This window comes from Malaya genurostris, chromosome 2 (genome assembly GCF_030247185.1).
Source record: "Malaya genurostris strain Urasoe2022 chromosome 2, Malgen_1.1, whole genome shotgun sequence".
NCBI classification, from domain to species: Eukaryota; Metazoa; Arthropoda; class Insecta; order Diptera; family Culicidae; genus Malaya; species Malaya genurostris.
Window position 1 is genome coordinate 290,507,393 of NC_080571.1, and position 18,505 is coordinate 290,525,897.

The following is an 18,505-nucleotide window of genomic DNA, read 5'->3' on the forward strand; positions in this document are numbered from 1 at the left end:
GAAGTTTCCATTACACGATCAAAAGTATTGTCAATACTCCTTGTATTGACAATAATATTGTCTCGTGTAAAGCGGCCCTTACACGTGACAATATTATTGTCAATCCAAAGTATTGTCAATACCGTCAATCCAATTGACTTGGTAACTTGAGTCCGCATTTTTCGAACAAATCAAGCGTTTGAAGCTTCAAATATTGCAACTGAACATTGAAACATTGAGAGGAGAGTTCATTGCACATATTTGATAGTTTCTTCTCTGGAGAGAAAGTATTGTCGGATTGATGAGCAGTTTTGATTTTTTGACAATATTTTCGTCAATCCAATGAAGTTTCCTTTACACGATCAAAAGTATTGTCAATACTCCTTGTATTGACAATAATATTGTCTCGTGTAAGGGCTGCTTAAGGGCCGCTTATCTGTATAAATAGCATCTCTGATACCCACTGAGCTTTTTAAGTTATTAAAGTTCTCATTATTAGAGTTAAGATAGATAAGCGTGTATCGAAATAAATGACAACTGCACACAAACATACAAATCTGACCACCCATCCAAATTACATCGTGAGAAGCAAATTCCGGGTAAATTTTTTTTGAATCGTCCATTTCGTTTCAAGCCGTTATCGAAGCTAGCAGTATTTCGTAAGAGAGCCTCCGTTCCTCTGTAGAGGTTACAATTTTATTAAAATGGTTCGGTGATGTTAAGTTTTCAGTGGTCTTGTTGACCAATCAGTGAAAAATTCATAGTATCATCTGTAATCATGGCAGAAAACCAAAGCCATTCAACATTACCCAAACATGGTTCCTTCAATCTTGGTGATGTGACAACTTCGGTCGCGAAAGTTCTTACCGACGATGAAAAGATTCGACTGAATGAACAAAATAAGCGAATGATTTCGAATTTTCAAGCCTGTAGATTGGAGCAGGATGCTCGTAAAAATTGGGATCTGTTCTACAAACGTAACGAGGATCGTTTTTTCAAGGATCGACATTGGACAACACGTGAGTTCGAGGAATTACTTGCAGATGGAATTGATTCCTCTAGTAATGGCGTGAAAGCATTGCTCGAAATCGGGTGCGGTGTCGGAAATCTGATTTTTCCTTTGATTGAAGACGGCCATCGAGATTACTTCATTTACGCTTGTGACTTCTCGCCACGTGCCGTCGATTTAGTAAAACGACATAACCTCTATGACGAGCAGTACATGATGGCATTTACATGCGATATTACGACCGACCAAGCGTTCGAGACGCTTCGTGAAAGCAGTTTGGATATAGTTACACTCGTTTTTGTTCTGTCAGCCATCCATCCGGAAAAATTCGCTACGGTTATTGGAAACATCTTTCGACTGGTTAAACCTGGTGGTGTAGTACTGTTTCGTGATTACGGTTTGTACGATATGGCACAGTTGCGCTTTAAACCGGGACACAAAATCGCTGAAAATTTCTACATGCGACAGGATGGCACTAGAAGTTACTACTTTGACGAAAATGAAGTAGGAGATTTGTTTCGAAATGCTGGATTTGAGACCATCGTAAACAGCTACATTCACCGGAGGACAATCAATCCCAAGGAAAACATTGATGTGGCTAGGATTTTCGTGCAAGGGAAGTTCCGGAAGCCTTCGAGTTGAAATCAAGGTTTGTATGTATAGAGTTTCACGTTATTCGGATCGATAGCCTTCCTAAGTAAATGGACCGTCTGTAAATTTTGGTTGACGGCCATTTTCTTAGTGCTATAATCCTTTTGGATAATGTCGGTTTTTATGATGATTGTTCTTGTTCCACTGATATCAAGTGTGATTAGGTTTATAAGAACGGCCAGCTGAAAATAGCAATACACACTTACGTTTAATAGCTTTTCCACGAAAAATTCTAATTAAGCATTATATTTGATTGCAGGAACGCTACAGCTACTGAAAAAGATGAGTCCGTTGAAATTGGTCAGGTAAGCACGAGACGAGTAACAGTTATGGTTAGAGACGGATTAATCATGATGAAAAAATGTTTCTGATAGTCGCTGATCGATTACACCCATTTCAAACATTAAACCAAAAGGATTCTGAAACTGTCTTTACGATATTCGTTAATCAATTTTGATTATGGAAATACTAATTGACTATTTCATATGTAAACTTCAGATGGACACTATCCCCTGCGTGGCGTCTCAATTCACCTAAAATGACACCGATTGTGTTATTCAGAAACAAAAAATCGTGGAATGATATGGTAAAATCAGTACCGAAAACCTGATAGAATCTACGAAGGTAAGACTTGTTAAAAATTGAATTTCAAAAAATAAATCCATGATGATGCATAGTTCATTTGACTTGTGCAGAATGATAACTAATTAAAACTATCTTGAAATTGGTCTTTCACCCCTATCTGAAAACAAGCTAACTTTTACAAAAATCATATTTGAACGACAGTAATATAAAAACAGTAACTATTCCTATTCAGGTGTGCTTTTTCCGGTCCTGGCATATTATTGTTCAACAATTCCAGCTGTAAGTACTATTTTGTTGAAAACTTTTATACCGATTCAAATCTCTGATGACGCATAGTTCATTTGACGAATTTTCGAATGATAACTACAACTTGCATCGTACGATGCGCTGAAATTGGTCTTTCACCCCTATCTGACATAAGGCCAATATGAAACATTATCGTATTGAAAACTATTATGATACGAAATATTATTTGTGATTTTCAGGTCGCTGTCGAGTTGACGGAGAATAGCATCCGAATAAGGAATATAACATTCTAGTATTATTGGAAAAAATCGTTTAGCAGCTAGTCAGTACATTTTGAATAATACTTGTGAAAATTTATTTAACATTTCTTTTTGTTTAAAACATTCCGAAATATTTCTCCAAAACTTGTCATTGTCAGTACTCTATCGACAAGTTCAAGCGCGATATGTTTCTTTCAGATTGTTCTTCAAAATGCTCTGTGAACTCCTGTACTAACATTTCAATGACCATGTTAAAACATGCAAGAATGTTGATGTCTATGCACAACAATGAATGTATAAATTAGACCGATTGATATCAAATAGAAATCAGTAGACACGTTTTCTGTTTAAAAGTAGCATGTTTATTAAGATATATCGTCACAGTTGTTGCATTATTGATTAAAAATTATAAATAAATATAGTCTTCAAAGATTCATTTGCAAGTGATAAACTTTTTAAAAGACACTGCATTTCCGCCGACCACTCGGAACGCAATAACACAAGTAATCAACATCACTATGTAAGAAGCGGTCAAAGTAACGGCAAACAGCTCCTGAGTATTGAGCAACGTAATGCCAGACACAAACAGATGGCTAACCACGACGTACGCAATGTGGAAGTAGTTTTTCAAATCGCATGCATTGAAGAAAATTACACTCCAAAATGTATGCAGCAAAATCATACAGAGGGATTGCGCCGCACTGATGACGATGAAAATGCTCGAACCTGTCTTCAACCCGACCGTGGCTGGACCGACCGAATCAGCCAAAATGTTAACCAGTGAGAAAGCTCCACTTATGATGCCAAAGCCAAGTCCGGCGACGTACGATAAGATATGCTTATAGTCCGATATCCGGGCTATTTCGGTTACTTCCTGCAAGCCTCGTTCGGTTTTCCGTAGTAGTTTATACATGAGATAGCGAAAAGCTTCCTGTAAAGCAGATTTTGTTTTAAATCTTTTGACGTGTATTGTTTTGTATGAACTCACTTGAATGAACACGGAACATATTAGACCGAATACTAGCTTGTCCCGCAGCGGGTAAACAGCAAACCAGACGGTGGATGATAACAGTAGTGACACAAGCCAGCAGAAGGATGCAGCAATCAGTATAATGATCCGGATCGGATCGTGGGCGATGGTTAAAGAAAACATCGCTAGTGGGGGACCAAATGCCAGAAATGAACAACCGAAAAACTCTACCACCGTCATCGTGTAAATGAGTTGGTCCTGGATTGAAAATATCAGTTTATACAATAGCAAACCACTGGATTAACGATAAAGGACTTACAATATAAATACAGCTATACTAACAATTTCAATGATTATTACTAATTTTTACACGTTTCAAGTAAATTACCAATATACGGGTGGTATACTTCATATTTTTGACAAACCTGTACGGCGCGAGAATATTACGAAACTAAAAACTTTTTACCCAGTCCCAGTTAAATCGTCGATGCGAAAATCATTCTAGCTGTTTTTCAAACAACCCGCATACGCATGGCTGCCAGATGGCTGACTAAACGCTGCCAGCTGGAAAAATATGGCTGGCAGACATTCTGGTGACCGACTGCCTCACCGCTGCCAGATATACAACTCAAACGATACAACCGTATCCACCAGGATTTTTCCACAATGAAATCTTTGACATTTTCAGCGAAGGTGAGAGGATGAAAACGCTCGGCTAACTTAGATACAGGCGACTTTGTTTTGTCAAATTGGATTTGACAACCGTCACTGAATCAATTTTGGTAACCATCTGGTGGCCATGGCTGCCCAGGTAGCCAAAACGCTATGCGGGAAGGACGACTTACAAAAGTCAACAAATCGAGTTTCTCTCTCTCAGGGCGAAACTATTTTTATGTTGATTCATTCAGTGGATATTGAAGGAAGGTACTAAACTTTGCATGCCTTTTAAAGATAAACTGAAATCAAAGTCGAAAAACAGCTGATTTGAGAATCGTTCTGACTTCCGAATTAATTTCCAAACAATCGGTCCGACCCTACACAGCAAAAAAAGAATTGTAACAATCTCAATGTGATTATCAATCTATGTGAAAAAAATTTAGACGTACTGAACATCAAATGCAATAATTTTCTGTTCTCGAGAATTATTGCAAATAAATCACACGTTAATTCATCGAAACAACGTATTGAGTAGATTACATCAACTTGACTGTATACTAAGACGATTCTAATAGGAAATTCTGCATATTTTCGTGTAATATTACATCCTTTAGATCGACACCAACGCATTTGTGATATTACATCAAAATTGCTGCACATCACTACACATTACTAATGTGCAGCGATTACGATATAATATCACAAAAATCTCAGTGTCGTTAAAAAGGTTGTAATACTACACGAAAAGATGCATATTTTCATATCAAAATCATATACAGTATTCAGTTAAGGTGATGTAATATACTCAATATGTTGTTTCGATGTAATAACATGCACACTTAAAACCATTTCTTGAGCTCGGCATAATAAAATGCCGAAACTGATCAGCAACACGTTAATTTGCTGATTGCTCAGTAATCAATACGCATGTTTCTGAGCTTCGTTAAATGCATTCACTGATATTTCGGTAAAATGCTTCACTTTGCCGAAATTTGGCATAATTGCTTGCTGATTTTATCAGTAAACAACAGATATGCCGACATCAGCAGAGACGTTTGCCGACATTTCGGAATATGCGCTAGCTGCTGCCGAGATTCAGCACGACAGCTGTCATTTATTGCCGCGTTACATTTTCGCTTCGCATTGTGCGATTATTTTCTAATGAAATTCTCGAGTGAAAAAATGGATAATCTTCGAAGAAGCGTGGAACCACTTGTAAGTAAAAATATTGAATAAATATAGTGACATGTTTCGCTTTATAAAAAGCGGCTTCATCAGAGCACTCGCGATTATAAGGGAAATACACCCAACACGGGGCTCAAAGCGTCCTCGAGACAAAACTTTGGGAGATATGCGAAAAATAACCCAATGCATGGAATAATTCAATAGATCAAAGTAAGTTTATTTTTTGATTCGGTAATATATTTTTTTTTTTCATTTTTTCGTTTTATTGGATTGCCGAATATTCAGTGAACGTTTCACTGAACAAACAGTAAATCTTATGCTGACGATTTCGGCAATATTTGACGTTTGTCAAATTTTAGGATGCCGAGACGCTCAGTAATTTTATTTTTGCCGAGATGATTGCTGATTACTCGGCTGTGCGAATCTCGGCATTTTTTTGCCGAGACTCAGCTGAAAAATTTAAGTGTGGGTGATTTATCTGGGATATTTCGTGAAAACAGAAAATTATTCTTGTTTTTACGTTTCGTCTTCGACTTATCAGTGCATCAGCAGATTATATTGAACTGCTAATGCATGTTCACTTTGCACAAATTGGCTACCCACGAGGTACCAAACCCCCAAATGACGTGACGAAAACCTGTTAGCTGTCAGTATGCCGTCGAATTTGTTTCGTTCTCCCGGCACGTCAGTTTTGACATAGCACTTCGGTGCAAACAAGTGTTTTGCAAAATGCATTAACTTTACGTCGCTCAGCGGATTATGTTGATCCGGGGGTTTTGCATTAGCAGTTCAACATAGTCTGCTGATGCACTGATGAGTCAAAGACGAGACGTAAAAACAAGAAATAAGTTATGTGCACTTTGCACAAACTGGCTACCCACGAGGTACCAAACCCCCAAATGAAGAAAATTATTGCATTTGATAATCACGTCGCGATTTTTACAATTCTTTTTTTTTCTGTGTAGCACTTCAATCGGGTTGTCATCGGACAATTCTGCACCATTTGCATCAACCGCGTCAAACTAAGGCCGTAGATCAAACCGCGAATTATTTTAACTTTTAGTTTGGTTTATTTTGCACTGAAAATAAAATGGAACGTATGAAGAACTAATCTTATTTCGTTTGACAATGTATTGGACATTTTTAATAAAGGTCGGAAAAAAGAATTATTTCGCAAATATTTTTTCAGTGTCGGAAAATAACTATCGAGTTGTCAAAAACAACCATGCTTTCGAGAATGTTTATTTTTGACAACGACGAAATAACTGGTCGTCTGTCAAATTTGAACTAAAACGTAAAATATTTCGCATAACATTGTGTTATAATTACATATTTTTGTATGTTTTTAAGAAAAAAATGATATCTTGTAAATTAAAGGTAATTTTTGATAATGCTTTTATTTCGATTTATGATCGTTTTCAAATTCTTAAAAACAATATTATTCACGTACAACAATCAAGCCCGGGCATTTTAACTAGTATCCAATGTTTTAATGCCTCATCAGGCCAATTAAGATCTCTGCATCAAATAATTGTTTCGTGAAGAAAATATGTTATGTAATGTTATGCAATTTTCAAGAATATTACAAATTATCAATACATATGCATTATTGTTTAAAATTTGCATTCAAAACGTAACTGAGCATTATTTTACAACAATCTTCCGCCATGCTATATATCGACATTCAATGCTATATTTTGGAACAACAAAACTTTAATAATAACTATAAGAATAACAGTCCTATAAAAGTCTAATAATCGCCCTTTTCAGCTTTATAATAGCATTGTAAAAACATAAGTAACTCAGCTGGATTTAATCAAATTTTACGTGAATTTTTAAAGCTGAATTTATGTAAAATTATAATGCATCGTGGTTTTTTTTTATAAATTTTTTATTCAGGCCAATTTGCGTACAAGCTTTACGTGGCCGAATGAGCCATGTTTTTATTAGATAAAATATTTTTTTTACCGTTGGATCTCGTTGTCACCCTTTTTCTAGGGCGAGAGGAGCTTCCATTTTTATCTTGCGATGAGTGAGGGGCACTTTGTTCGTGGCTCGTCTCGTCCTCCATTGCCGCATCGGTGGTATCGTTGTTGGTTGTTGGTGGGTTTGATGGTGCATCAGAAGTACTGCGCTCACTAGTTTCCGTTGATGGGCGGTTGTCCTTATTTTTGTTTAAAGATGTCCTTTTTGCAGTTTCAGTGCAAGGTTTGCCGTAGTGTGCAGGTTGTTCACAAAACTGACATGCAACCAGTTGATTTTCATACGTAATCAGCGTTTTACACGGATGTATCCCGTCTTGATCACAAATGATGTAAGATGGAATTGCTTTACGTAGTTGCATACGTACTACTCGCACGCCATTCCGGATACCCGGAAAAAAATTCCGCCATACTTCCCTTTCGATGGAAAGAACTTCACCGTACTGCGACATACATTCCTGAACATACCCCTCGCTGGTCTGCGGGGGAAGGTCATGCACGCGTACTTCTATGGCATTGTCCACCATGTACACAGGGATTTTATATTTAACATTGTCTTGATCAATACTGTGCACCCCGTTATTAACCGAAGCAAATGCAATTGCATCTTTTTCACGTTTGAACATAATGTACACACAGTTAGACGCCTTGTTGAATTGAATCTCACTTACATCAATAACGTTTAGATGCATTCGTTCCTTAAGCAAGATTTCAATTTCGGTTGCTGCTGGCCTAACCTTGCAGCGCTTGAAATCAATACAAATTGAATTTGACCTTGTAGGCCAAGTTTCAGGCTTTGTTAAATCGTTAAATTCCTGATTCCTACTGTTTATGATTTCATCATTTATGTTCGTTTATTCATGCCAAGGTATAGCACTGCACCGGTGTAGTGCAGTTTAAAAATGAAAACGACATAAGACAAATCGTAAAGTATGCGACAGTGGTTACTTGGGTAATTTAATATATTCAGTTTGTTTAGAAACATACTCAAAATCAGCACGAAAACGTGCAAAATCTGGAAAGAATAAGAAGAAAACGAATTGACAATACAACCCACATTATCAGATCCGAATGGATTCCAACTCCAGTGCAACAACCGATTCCGCATGAATTTTGCCTACAACTGGTTTATTCGGAAATCTGTCGGAATTATGCGGACTGAATTGTCAATTCGTTTTCTTCTTTTCCATTTTTGCACGTTTTCGTTCTGATTTTCAGTTTATTTTTAAATGAAAACATTACATAACTGAATGTACAAATTAAAATCTTCATGTTTTTCGGATATAAAGAACTAGTAAATACTCAGTTCTTTTTAGAATTCCAACATAAACTGTTGAAATTCGCTGGAAATTAACAAAACGGCCTACCTTAGTCAGCATCATCCATTCCTCTAGCTGGAATGTAGTGAAAAGGCTTAAGGCGCCTAAATTTTACACTAACACATTCATAAAATGAGCAAATATTCAATATTTATAAAGTCACTGTCAATCAGTTTGATCGAGCAGCCAACTCAGGCGAAAATCCTAGCACTGAACCGATCGAGCACTAAAAAATCATGCAGTCGAGTAAGAATTCATTGCTCATTCCGTCATATCGATAATGTGGGAGTCCGCATTTTCTCACTCAATTCTCATAGATTTCCGAACCAACCGGTTGGAGGCGAATTTCATTCGTAATCGATTGTTGCATTGGATTCCGCATTGATTCGAATCTCATGCTGAATTTCATATGGAATTCTGAATGAATTTATTTTTATTTCATTCGCATCTGATAATGTGGAATCTAGCCTCGTTTCTGCCGGCTGCTGAAAACTCTTACCCGCATAGCGTTTTGGCTACCTGGGCAGCCATGGCCACCAGAAGGCTACCAAAATTGATTCAGTTACGGTTGTCAAATCCAATTTGACAAAACAAAGTCGCCTGTATCCAAGTTAGCCGAGCGTTTTCATCTTCTCACCTTCGCTGAAAATGTCAAAGATTTCAATGTTGAAAAATCCTGGTGGATACGGTTGTATCGTTTGAGTTGTATTCCTGGCAGCGGTGAGGCAGCCGGTCACCAGAATGTCTGCCAGCCATATTTTTCCAGCTGGCAGCGTTTAGTCAGCCGTCTGGCAGCCATGCGTATGCGGGTAAAGGCGGGGCAGCTTTTACCCAAATTTCTATACTGCAACAGCAAGTTTTAAATTAGCATGTACACTTTAGCTCATAAATTTAGCAAACAAAATAATAACATTTATTTCAAACAAAATAATAATATTTATGTGATTTTGAACAATTTCCGAACTTTTTGATTTGTTTGATAAACATGTTTAATTAACATTCAACCGGTGAAATCGATGGTAAGAGTTTTGAAATGTAATTGGCAATACACGTTTTAGAATACTAGTTTTTCAGTCTGTATGGCATGTCTTCCGGCAAAAATATCTGGCAGGCAGCAGCGACCGGTGATGCCATTGCTCTGCAGCATTGTCTTCAACGGAAATCCAACAAAAACAAAAGGATAAAATTAGGAAGTTTCCGTGATAATCACAATTGGACCTTGCTTCATCATGCAGTGGCCAGTGGCAGCACAGAATGTGTTGAGCTGTTGATATCGCGCACCAACATTGATGTGGCAGCACGTTGTTTCGAAGGTCGAACCGCTTTCTTTCTAGCATGTTTGAAAAATGCACCGATCGAGATTTTAGAGTTGCTCCTCGCTAATAATTCGGCCCTCGTCAATGTGTCCAACAATGAGAATATTACTCCTTTGCATGTCGCAGTTGAACTCAAAAATTTACAGATGGTCGAACTACTTGTGATAAATGGAGCGTTAGTGAATGCTAAGGATTACGCTGGTGAAACACCTCTGCATTCAGCTGTGGGATTTGGAAGCGTCGAAATTTTGATTTATCTTATTTATGTTGCCCGAGCTGATGTTTCCATTTGTACGGAGAACGATTTCGATACCTTGAGTTTATTGGCCGCGCGAGGAAACTACGATGTGAAAACCAAAATTGCCTGCTTCAAAATATTATTCAACTATGTTAACACCAATCAACAGTACCAACAAAAATATTTGCTCAAAGATATTTATGCAATAGCAGTTATCAGCTATCGATCTACGTCGTTGATTCCACATTTTATCGAAACAGCGTTGTTGTGGGAAAAAAATCCTGATAAGTGTCGTTTGGCTAGAGAGCTTCTTGATGGGCCAAACGATCAATATATTACGAGCCAATTTGGAGATGATGTGAACCGGAACTTGTATCAACTTCTCGCGCTTCTACTTGTCTACGATGAAGGTGTTTGTCTAATGCAAAATGATTGTATGAATTATGAAATCATGTACAGTCAAAGATTGGTACAGAATGAAATGGTAGCTTTAAGTGTAGCTGCAATTCATGAAAACGATTGTGGGAAAAAACTGCGCATATTTCAGCAATATTTAGATTTTGTCAAACATTTGACGTACTTCTTTTCTGATCATTTAGACGAAACCTTAGAGCGGATAAAATGCGCTCTGATGAATGATGAAGCCGTTCATAGTGAAACTATGACTGCAAGGGTTTTCGCGCACTATGAATTGATTGTGAATAAAATAATCGAAATAATGTCTATCAGAGCGGATCCCGTTCTACTAATGATGGCATCTTCTTCGAAAGATTATCATTTAGAAAAGAAATTCTTTGAACCAATTTTAGGATTCTGTACAGATCTGTTTATGAACGAACGGTGGCTCACACCAGCTAATTTGGAAAAGGTTGTGTACCCAAAAATGATAATTGAATACGGAACACTAACCATGGCCCAACGTTGTGAAGGATTCAAATTTGAACATTTTTCATTATTGAGACAAGCTAGGGATAAGGTGCGAGAAGCTGTATGGTATGCAATCGATGAGGATGAGCAAAGGCGAGATCTTATTTTCGTACGACGATTGGAAGTTCTAGAGATTCCACAGAATTTGATTCGTTATTTGAGATACAGGTAGAATAAAGATCTTTTTGTTTTGTTACCGAATTTTGCATATTTATTGATGAAATTTATCCATCCAATCCTATCTACTAACCGAACTGATCTGATTCGAGAATGTCGGTCTGGTCTCTTTGACAGTGTAGAAATAAAGCAATCGTTCGACCAATTCAGTTGTTAGACCTGATTTAGTAGATCGTGTATTTGTGAAATTCTTATCAAACTATGACAGTTTTCTGAATAAATATTCAACATTTTCGAAATTATTGGAATAACCACCCTAATTACAACTCAACTTTGTTGGTAGTTTACGTAGCAGAGATGCCAGTTGCACAGATTTTCAAAGATTTTTTAAACAGCAAACAGAATTTTAACAATGATGCGCTCTTAATTTAAAAAGAAAAAAAATTCAAATGAAAATTCTTTTTTAATAAAAGTTTCCAACACACAGAAAAAAGTAATGTAAATGTAAAGAAATAAACTATTAATCTTTTTGTTTCATAAAAGGATTAAACTTGAATTTAGAAAACGGTTTTTTAATATGTGCGATGGTTTTTATCACTCCGTGTGAGATATGGGTTCCTGGATTCCATGTGAGATATGATATTTCCAGAAGCTGAAAAGATGAAAGAATACTTGATTATGGCCAAAATGTAATATCAATTCAAGGTACTTGTTTTATTCTTCAATTGTTTAAATGAAAAATAAGTTCCGTACGTCCAGCGAAATACGGTACAGAAATCACCTCTTCCATCTCCCGTCGCTGAATTATTTTTGGCGTTTCAGTCGAGTATTTATTTGTTAGTAAAAATGAGTAAAATAAAATATTTTGTTGACTACTGTTATAATACTTACCCAAAAATAAATCAATAACGACACATGACAACTGCTTAGAAGCTCAATAAACGCAATGTCATCGTCAGAAAATTGTTCAATTTTCAATCGCTTCATAGCCGATTTCTTCAGTGGAAGCCATTTTGAAAATGATTTGTGTTTTTTTTTTGTTACTTCTTAAAATCCAAGTACACATATCATTGATTTATTTTTCCATGTAATGTATTGCCTGAATTTGATTCAACATCTTAAATCGTTTATATCCAACATCATTTATGTAGATCGGAAGAATAAAATGTTTAAATAAACTACATCTGTTAATTTGCATCAAAACTCGATACATTGTGACGTAACGAAACAAAAAAAGGTTTTAAATTCGTCAAGTCAATATATTTTATTCTATTTTGTTGCAAAGTTGTCCGCTATGAATCAAAGGTTCAACGTATTTCTATCCAATATTTTTCATATAGATTATAAAAAAATATTGTGTTTGAATCAATAAATGATTTTTTTTTGTTTCTAATAAGCTTTGCTGCTCGGAAAAAGATGTTTGAAATTAATATATGTTAGGTAGATTCAACTAAATCTTTGAAATTTGAAATCAGGTTCTAATATATTTCATTCTAACATGCACCTTTTTTCTGCGTAAATCTCTTAAAATATGAGTTACAAGTAATTTTTTTTTAAATTTACTATCGATCTCAATTTTGTGTGTGTAATAATGTGTATTCAATTCTTTCCAATCCAGTTCAATGCCGGCACTCTTCCGTTCACGTACGGTAATATTCTTCCACTCGTTTCAATGCGTGTATTCATTTTTTTTATTTGCTGTGTCACTAACGTGACAGGCTAAGGCCAGTGATGGCCCATCTTGCCCGTGTATTGTTAGATTATAATTTAAATTAGTGTTTTAATTTCGATTGTGTTTTTTTCACATGTATTGTTCATTTATTTTCGTGTAGGTTATGTTTGGTTGTATTATTATTTTCGATTATTTTATATTTTTCGATTGTAAATTCTTTACATTGACTCCCGATGATGTTTCGCGGCGTCGCCACACGGATTCACTCTAGGACGAGAAAAAATTTTCTTCCGCGAACAGGAATACACAAAATTTTATCGCACTAGTGCGAAACGATATGCTTACACTTTGAGAGCTTCACCGGAAGTCGTGTATTCATATTTGTACCGACGACACGACCAGACACTCCGAAGAAAAATCGTAATAAAAAGTGTTCGTGAGCGATTTACCACCAGTTACCATAAATATAGCGACCCCTTGAAAATGACAAAAATTAACTATTCGAGCAACACTGTTTAAGTTGCTATGAGCTAGTTACCAAGGAGCACCCGAATAAATAAACAAACAGTTTGAAACAGTTGTGGAAAAATTCCACATTTCATGATTATTCAAAATCATTTACAAAAAACTGCAAAAAATAATTATTCATTCGAGGGAATTGTATATAAAGTTTGTCAAACGCCGATGCTTGGTGAGTGGTTATCTTCGTATAAATGGATTTCTAAACGCTTTGTGTGTTTTAGTTCGATCTCAAAAAAAGAAATCATGATGGATTGGTTAGTATCATTACTAGTGAAGTTCTCTAGAGCGAGTTGTCAAAAAGTCTACATTCAATCGGCTGACACCTAGCGAAGTCCGGACAATTCGTTGTGTTCTACAGGTCATTCAGATCCCCAACGCAAAAATGTTCTAGTACAGATACATTTTTATTAAATCTTAAGGCTGGACTTCAAAATAGACGACATAAAAAGTTGAAACTTTAAACGAGGAATGTAAGTATTTCTGGGAACATTATGAAAGTGATAAATGCCAAAGACATCATATAAACAAGATATCCAGCTCTCACATTTCCCGAACAAATCATTGGCAACATCCTTTTTTGCGAGCATGTCGCCCTCAGGTGAGTCCGCATCGTAACTCATACATAGAAGTAGGGGAGAGAAATGTAAAAATTCGTGCGCGCCAAAATAGCAGGGCTGTGCACCCATACAATTGACATGACATGTTGAATGAGACGCCGTGCGATGGCGTTGCTGAACTGAAGATTGAGATCGCTCCAAGCTGACAGGGTCTGTAAATGCTTAGTTAGATTAATATATTCCCTCTGAAGATAACACACGATACATTTTTTATTGCCTTAAACAACCGAAATCAATTTTTTTAGTGGTGAATAATTTGCGTTGCCGGTACGGTACGCCACTACGAATTACATATTCGTTATGAGAGAAGTACTCCAGAAGTGTCGCGCCATTGACTTCAAAGCGGCATACGACACAATCGCTATGGCAGAATTTATTCTGAAAGAATAAATTTAATACCTACCAGCGGGTCAACTACACTCAACGGTTCCGTTTTGAGTGAGAATCTCTTGTTTATGTTTACATTCCATATGTTGCCAGTTACCAACTTGTGTTGCCAGTTTCAACATTTTTTCAAGCGATTCCGTTTTGACATTACCAGTTACTGAGGGGTAGTTAGATTTGCGATACAGTTTTGATAGTCGAGTGGCAGGTCGTGTCGTCGTTTGTACGGTACCGTTTTGTGCCGTTATTTAAATACTGAGCCGAACAATCCAAAGTTACTTGCACGCAGAGGAAAAAATTGTAAATATAACCGAATTTGGGTTTCACGCAACTATTTTTTTTGTTAAAATAGTGACCAAAGATGTCTATCTCCTCTGTGTGACGAAGAGCAAGCAAAATTTCTCCCCTCGCACTGACAACTTCAACGAGAGCTCTTCTCTTTCACATTTGTACACCACTGTTGTGTAAGTGTGCACGCATCATGAGTGCGTTTGTTTATTTCCTTTTACCTCTTCCACTGAATCGCACCAAAGTGCTAGAGCATTAGCTAATAAATTCTCTGAGGTGGATGCAGATACCACAGACTAACAGACAGGACACTCAAATTAGATTCTTCAATCATTTTAACGGTCATTTCGAATATTCCTTTATTTGGGACAGTACTCACCTGTGTCATGATGGCGCCACGTTACCCTATCAAAAATATCCTTTCTGTCATCTAGACTGTGTTTATTTTTTTTCATTTACCAACAGAGTTGCCATTCATACAGAATTACCTGTAATGTATTGATTTGTCTACGTCCATGCGAATTTCATGAAGGATACAGATTCAATACATATTGCCAAAACTATATACATAATTGTGCTACTTCTCATCCTCCAACGCAATACAAAATCGAACCCGTTTTGTTACAATATTTACTTGCTTCTGGTCTACCGCCACTTAATTTCGGATGAAAATTACCAACACAATAAAAAATAATCTAGATGAGCAACGTTGAGAAAAATAAATGGTTAAGTATATTATCAACGTAATCCAATAATTTATTGTGATGATTCATTTTCAAATATTATGATGATACACTCAGAAAAATATTATGGTAACAGTTACTATATAGAGGGCCAACCTGACCATGGGAGTATAGTGGTTTTCAGCCGACTATTAAATCAGATGATTTCAACAATAGTCAAGTTCATGTTTACTATAAATGGTATCGGTTCTAGAATAGTAATATTGAACAGTATATTGTATGAATAACTAATACGATTGAGATGGTTAGGCTAACCATGACCGAATCTTTATTTACATTGTAGTTTTCGCTATAACCAGAGCCATGGTATTTTTAACATTTCACTTCTAGTTATTTCGAAACTAAAGGCAGTGGTTGATTCAACAATGCTGAAGATCAGCAAAACATGAGCTAATGTTAAAAAGTTTTATGAATTTGAATTCTAGAACAAGAACAACAAAATAGTTTCATGGAATTTTATTTTATTTTCACATCATATTAAATGATGACATGACTAGTGAAATGTTGAATAGCAACGTAGACACTGAGGAGCATTGTTCGGTAGCAGCAGTTGATCAAAGGCTCTGATGTCCGGTGGATTTTTTCCTGAAGCAGGAATGAGCAGCATGAAAGAAATTAATAGCCAAGTCCAGATGTAAACCTCGTTACCCATCTGCGATATGTTGGATGTTGTTTCTACAGTGACCGATAATGAATAATAAATCGTATACGAGACGTTGATTTCACTGGAAAACGTAGCCGTTGCCGGAAAAATGTTTGCAAAATTGATTTTCAATTACGGAAACTAGTGAGGCTACAAACTTTACTCACCTGCAAGACCTACCAAATTACACAAAGTTATCATATAAAATATTTTTTTCATATCAACCACTGATGTGTTGTCCACGTACGAAATTTTCTGTTATATTGTAACTTTATGTGACAAAAACATAGAACATTCGTTTATTGACAATTTGTATAGTCAGCACAAATGAAATACATAGTCGGTTAAAATAAATACACGATAATGTGATTACTACATAAATTCTGTTGATATGGACTACATGAATAGTGTTTTCAAACTTCATAATCGTCTATCAAACCGTGTATCTATTTATGGTAACATTATTATACTGTGAACATATTCACATGGTAGCAATAACTATTTCGCTTCTCATAGATCAAGGCTCAAGAGCAATTTCACCTTACTAGAAATTGTGAGTTTAACTATTTGTTCTTATATTTGAGATGACTACCATTGTCAGTATGACCATGCCAGAAAAGTCATAAATACGAATAGTTTAGTCAAGTCGTAGTCTTTGTTGTCTAGTAATTTATAAAATACAGATGGTGAATAGTCATATATCATGCTCTTTGCTACCATTTTAGCGTATAGTTGAAATGACAATGAAAAACAGGTTGCGGTTACTATGGTTCTTTTCTCAGTGTAGGCATCCCTGCAAGCAGCTGATCGGTGTTGACAAACGAGGGGAAACCAACTAGTAAAAAAACTTTCACATAACACAAGGGGTGTACCGATAGTAAATAGTTCGCGCAGTACAATATAGGTGGAACTAGTTAATCACGAAAAGTTATTTTGATAAGAATTTACTCATACCGACGACACGACCTGCCACTCGTCTATTAAAACTGTATCGCAAATCTGACTACCCCTCAGTAGCTCGAAATGTCAAAACGAAATTGCTCGAAAATTTGTTAAAACTGGCAACTCGATTTGATAAATTATTGATTTCGAATAACAGATACCTTGGATACTGTTGTTCAAAGGCATGTTTATGTAGATAAACAAAACTAACTCCGAATCGATATACCAGTCGCGCATTTTACCACTGTACCTAAGAACAAGAGTCGGCCCTTAAAAGTTAAGTGAAGCGCTATGTTTTTGCGATACCGATATATATCATTTTATTTGCACTACCAGTAATTGTATGCACCGGAAATTTGATAGCATAGCAGTTACCAATCAACTACATCGGCATCTCACACCATCTTCATTAGAAACATTCAATAATGTATTGAAACTATTACATAGTTTTCATAAAATATTTAAATTATGCGGCTAAGAATTTCCTATAAGTAGATCGTATCGTCAGTATTACTATTTTTTCACGCCATTGAGACAAACTTTTGTTTTATGACTTTTGCTAACCCTAGAATAGTTTTAGTATGACATCTGGATAATTCTTGTAAAATTCTCATGAGAAGACTTGAAACGCCTCTTCAATAAAAATCTTCATGAATAACAATCAAGTTTTTTAGCATGATTTAGCAGAGAAATAACATAAATAAATGCATTTTTTCGTTACTGACTCAATGTATAAAGGATCTTTGAAAATAGCTTAAATTTAATAATGGTGTTTCAAATCGACATCACAGAACGCAGGAATTTCATTATCGTTCTTTTTCCATTGATTTAAACTTCTGTGAGGGTTCTTCTAGTGTTACGATATAATATTTTTGGTCTTAATTGAATGCATAATAGACGAAATAAACATCCTGCTCCACCTTTTTTTCGAGTTCTAGAAACAGTAATTTTACTTGATTATTAGCAAATATACATGATTGAAAATTCAGTTTCGTTTTGTGTTGCAACAGATTTGGAAATACATGACTGCATTTTCGTGGATACTGACAATGGATCGGGATACTTTTCCTATTTGTTTGTTTATTTCTATAATTGCGGTTTCTTGACAAATAACGCATAGCAACCAGAACAGTGTTGCCTAAAAATATTAATTTTATCATTATCAAGTGGTCGCTATATTTGTGGTAACTGACGGAAAATCACTCACAGACACATTTTATTCCAATTTTTCTTCGGAGTGCCTGGTCGTGTCG

General features: G+C 36.1%; 3 protein-coding genes across 4 annotated transcripts; 2 read left to right on the forward strand and 1 right to left on the reverse strand.

The window, feature by feature from the left end:
* Nucleotides 1–588: 588 nt before the first annotated feature.
* LOC131430546 (tRNA N(3)-methylcytidine methyltransferase METTL6) lies at nucleotides 589–2,827 on the forward strand. The gene is made up of 5 exons (XM_058595605.1): nucleotides 589–1,637; nucleotides 1,899–1,944; nucleotides 2,138–2,263; nucleotides 2,457–2,503; nucleotides 2,710–2,827. Exon 1 carries the CDS (start codon nucleotides 758–760, stop codon nucleotides 1,628–1,630), a length of 873 nt encoding a protein of 290 aa, XP_058451588.1. The 5' UTR covers nucleotides 589–757; the 3' UTR covers nucleotides 1,631–1,637; nucleotides 1,899–1,944; nucleotides 2,138–2,263; nucleotides 2,457–2,503; nucleotides 2,710–2,827.
* Nucleotides 2,828–3,069: 242 nt separating this feature from the next.
* Nucleotides 3,070–4,143, reverse strand: LOC131427216 (gamma-secretase subunit Aph-1). Its single transcript, XM_058590204.1, has 3 exons — nucleotides 4,020–4,143; nucleotides 3,719–3,958; nucleotides 3,070–3,661 (listed from the first exon to the last, which is right to left on the reverse strand). The coding sequence occupies exons 2-3, from the start codon at nucleotides 3,938–3,940 to the stop codon at nucleotides 3,164–3,166; spliced, it is 720 nt and encodes a 239-aa protein (XP_058446187.1). The 5' UTR covers nucleotides 3,941–3,958; nucleotides 4,020–4,143; the 3' UTR covers nucleotides 3,070–3,163.
* A 5,582-nt stretch (nucleotides 4,144–9,725) lies between these two features.
* Nucleotides 9,726–11,525, forward strand: LOC131430547 (putative ankyrin repeat protein RF_0381). 2 transcript variants are annotated; one of them, XM_058595606.1, is made up of 2 exons: nucleotides 9,726–9,862; nucleotides 9,910–11,525. In XM_058595606.1, exons 1-2 carry the CDS (start codon nucleotides 9,860–9,862, stop codon nucleotides 11,494–11,496), a joined length of 1,590 nt encoding a protein of 529 aa, XP_058451589.1. In that variant the 5' UTR covers nucleotides 9,726–9,859; the 3' UTR covers nucleotides 11,497–11,525. The 2 variants fall into 2 exon arrangements, with proteins under 2 accessions (XP_058451589.1, XP_058451590.1); XM_058595607.1 differs by having other exon boundaries at nucleotides 9,918–11,525.
* The last annotated feature ends 6,980 nt before the right edge of the window (nucleotides 11,526–18,505 follow it).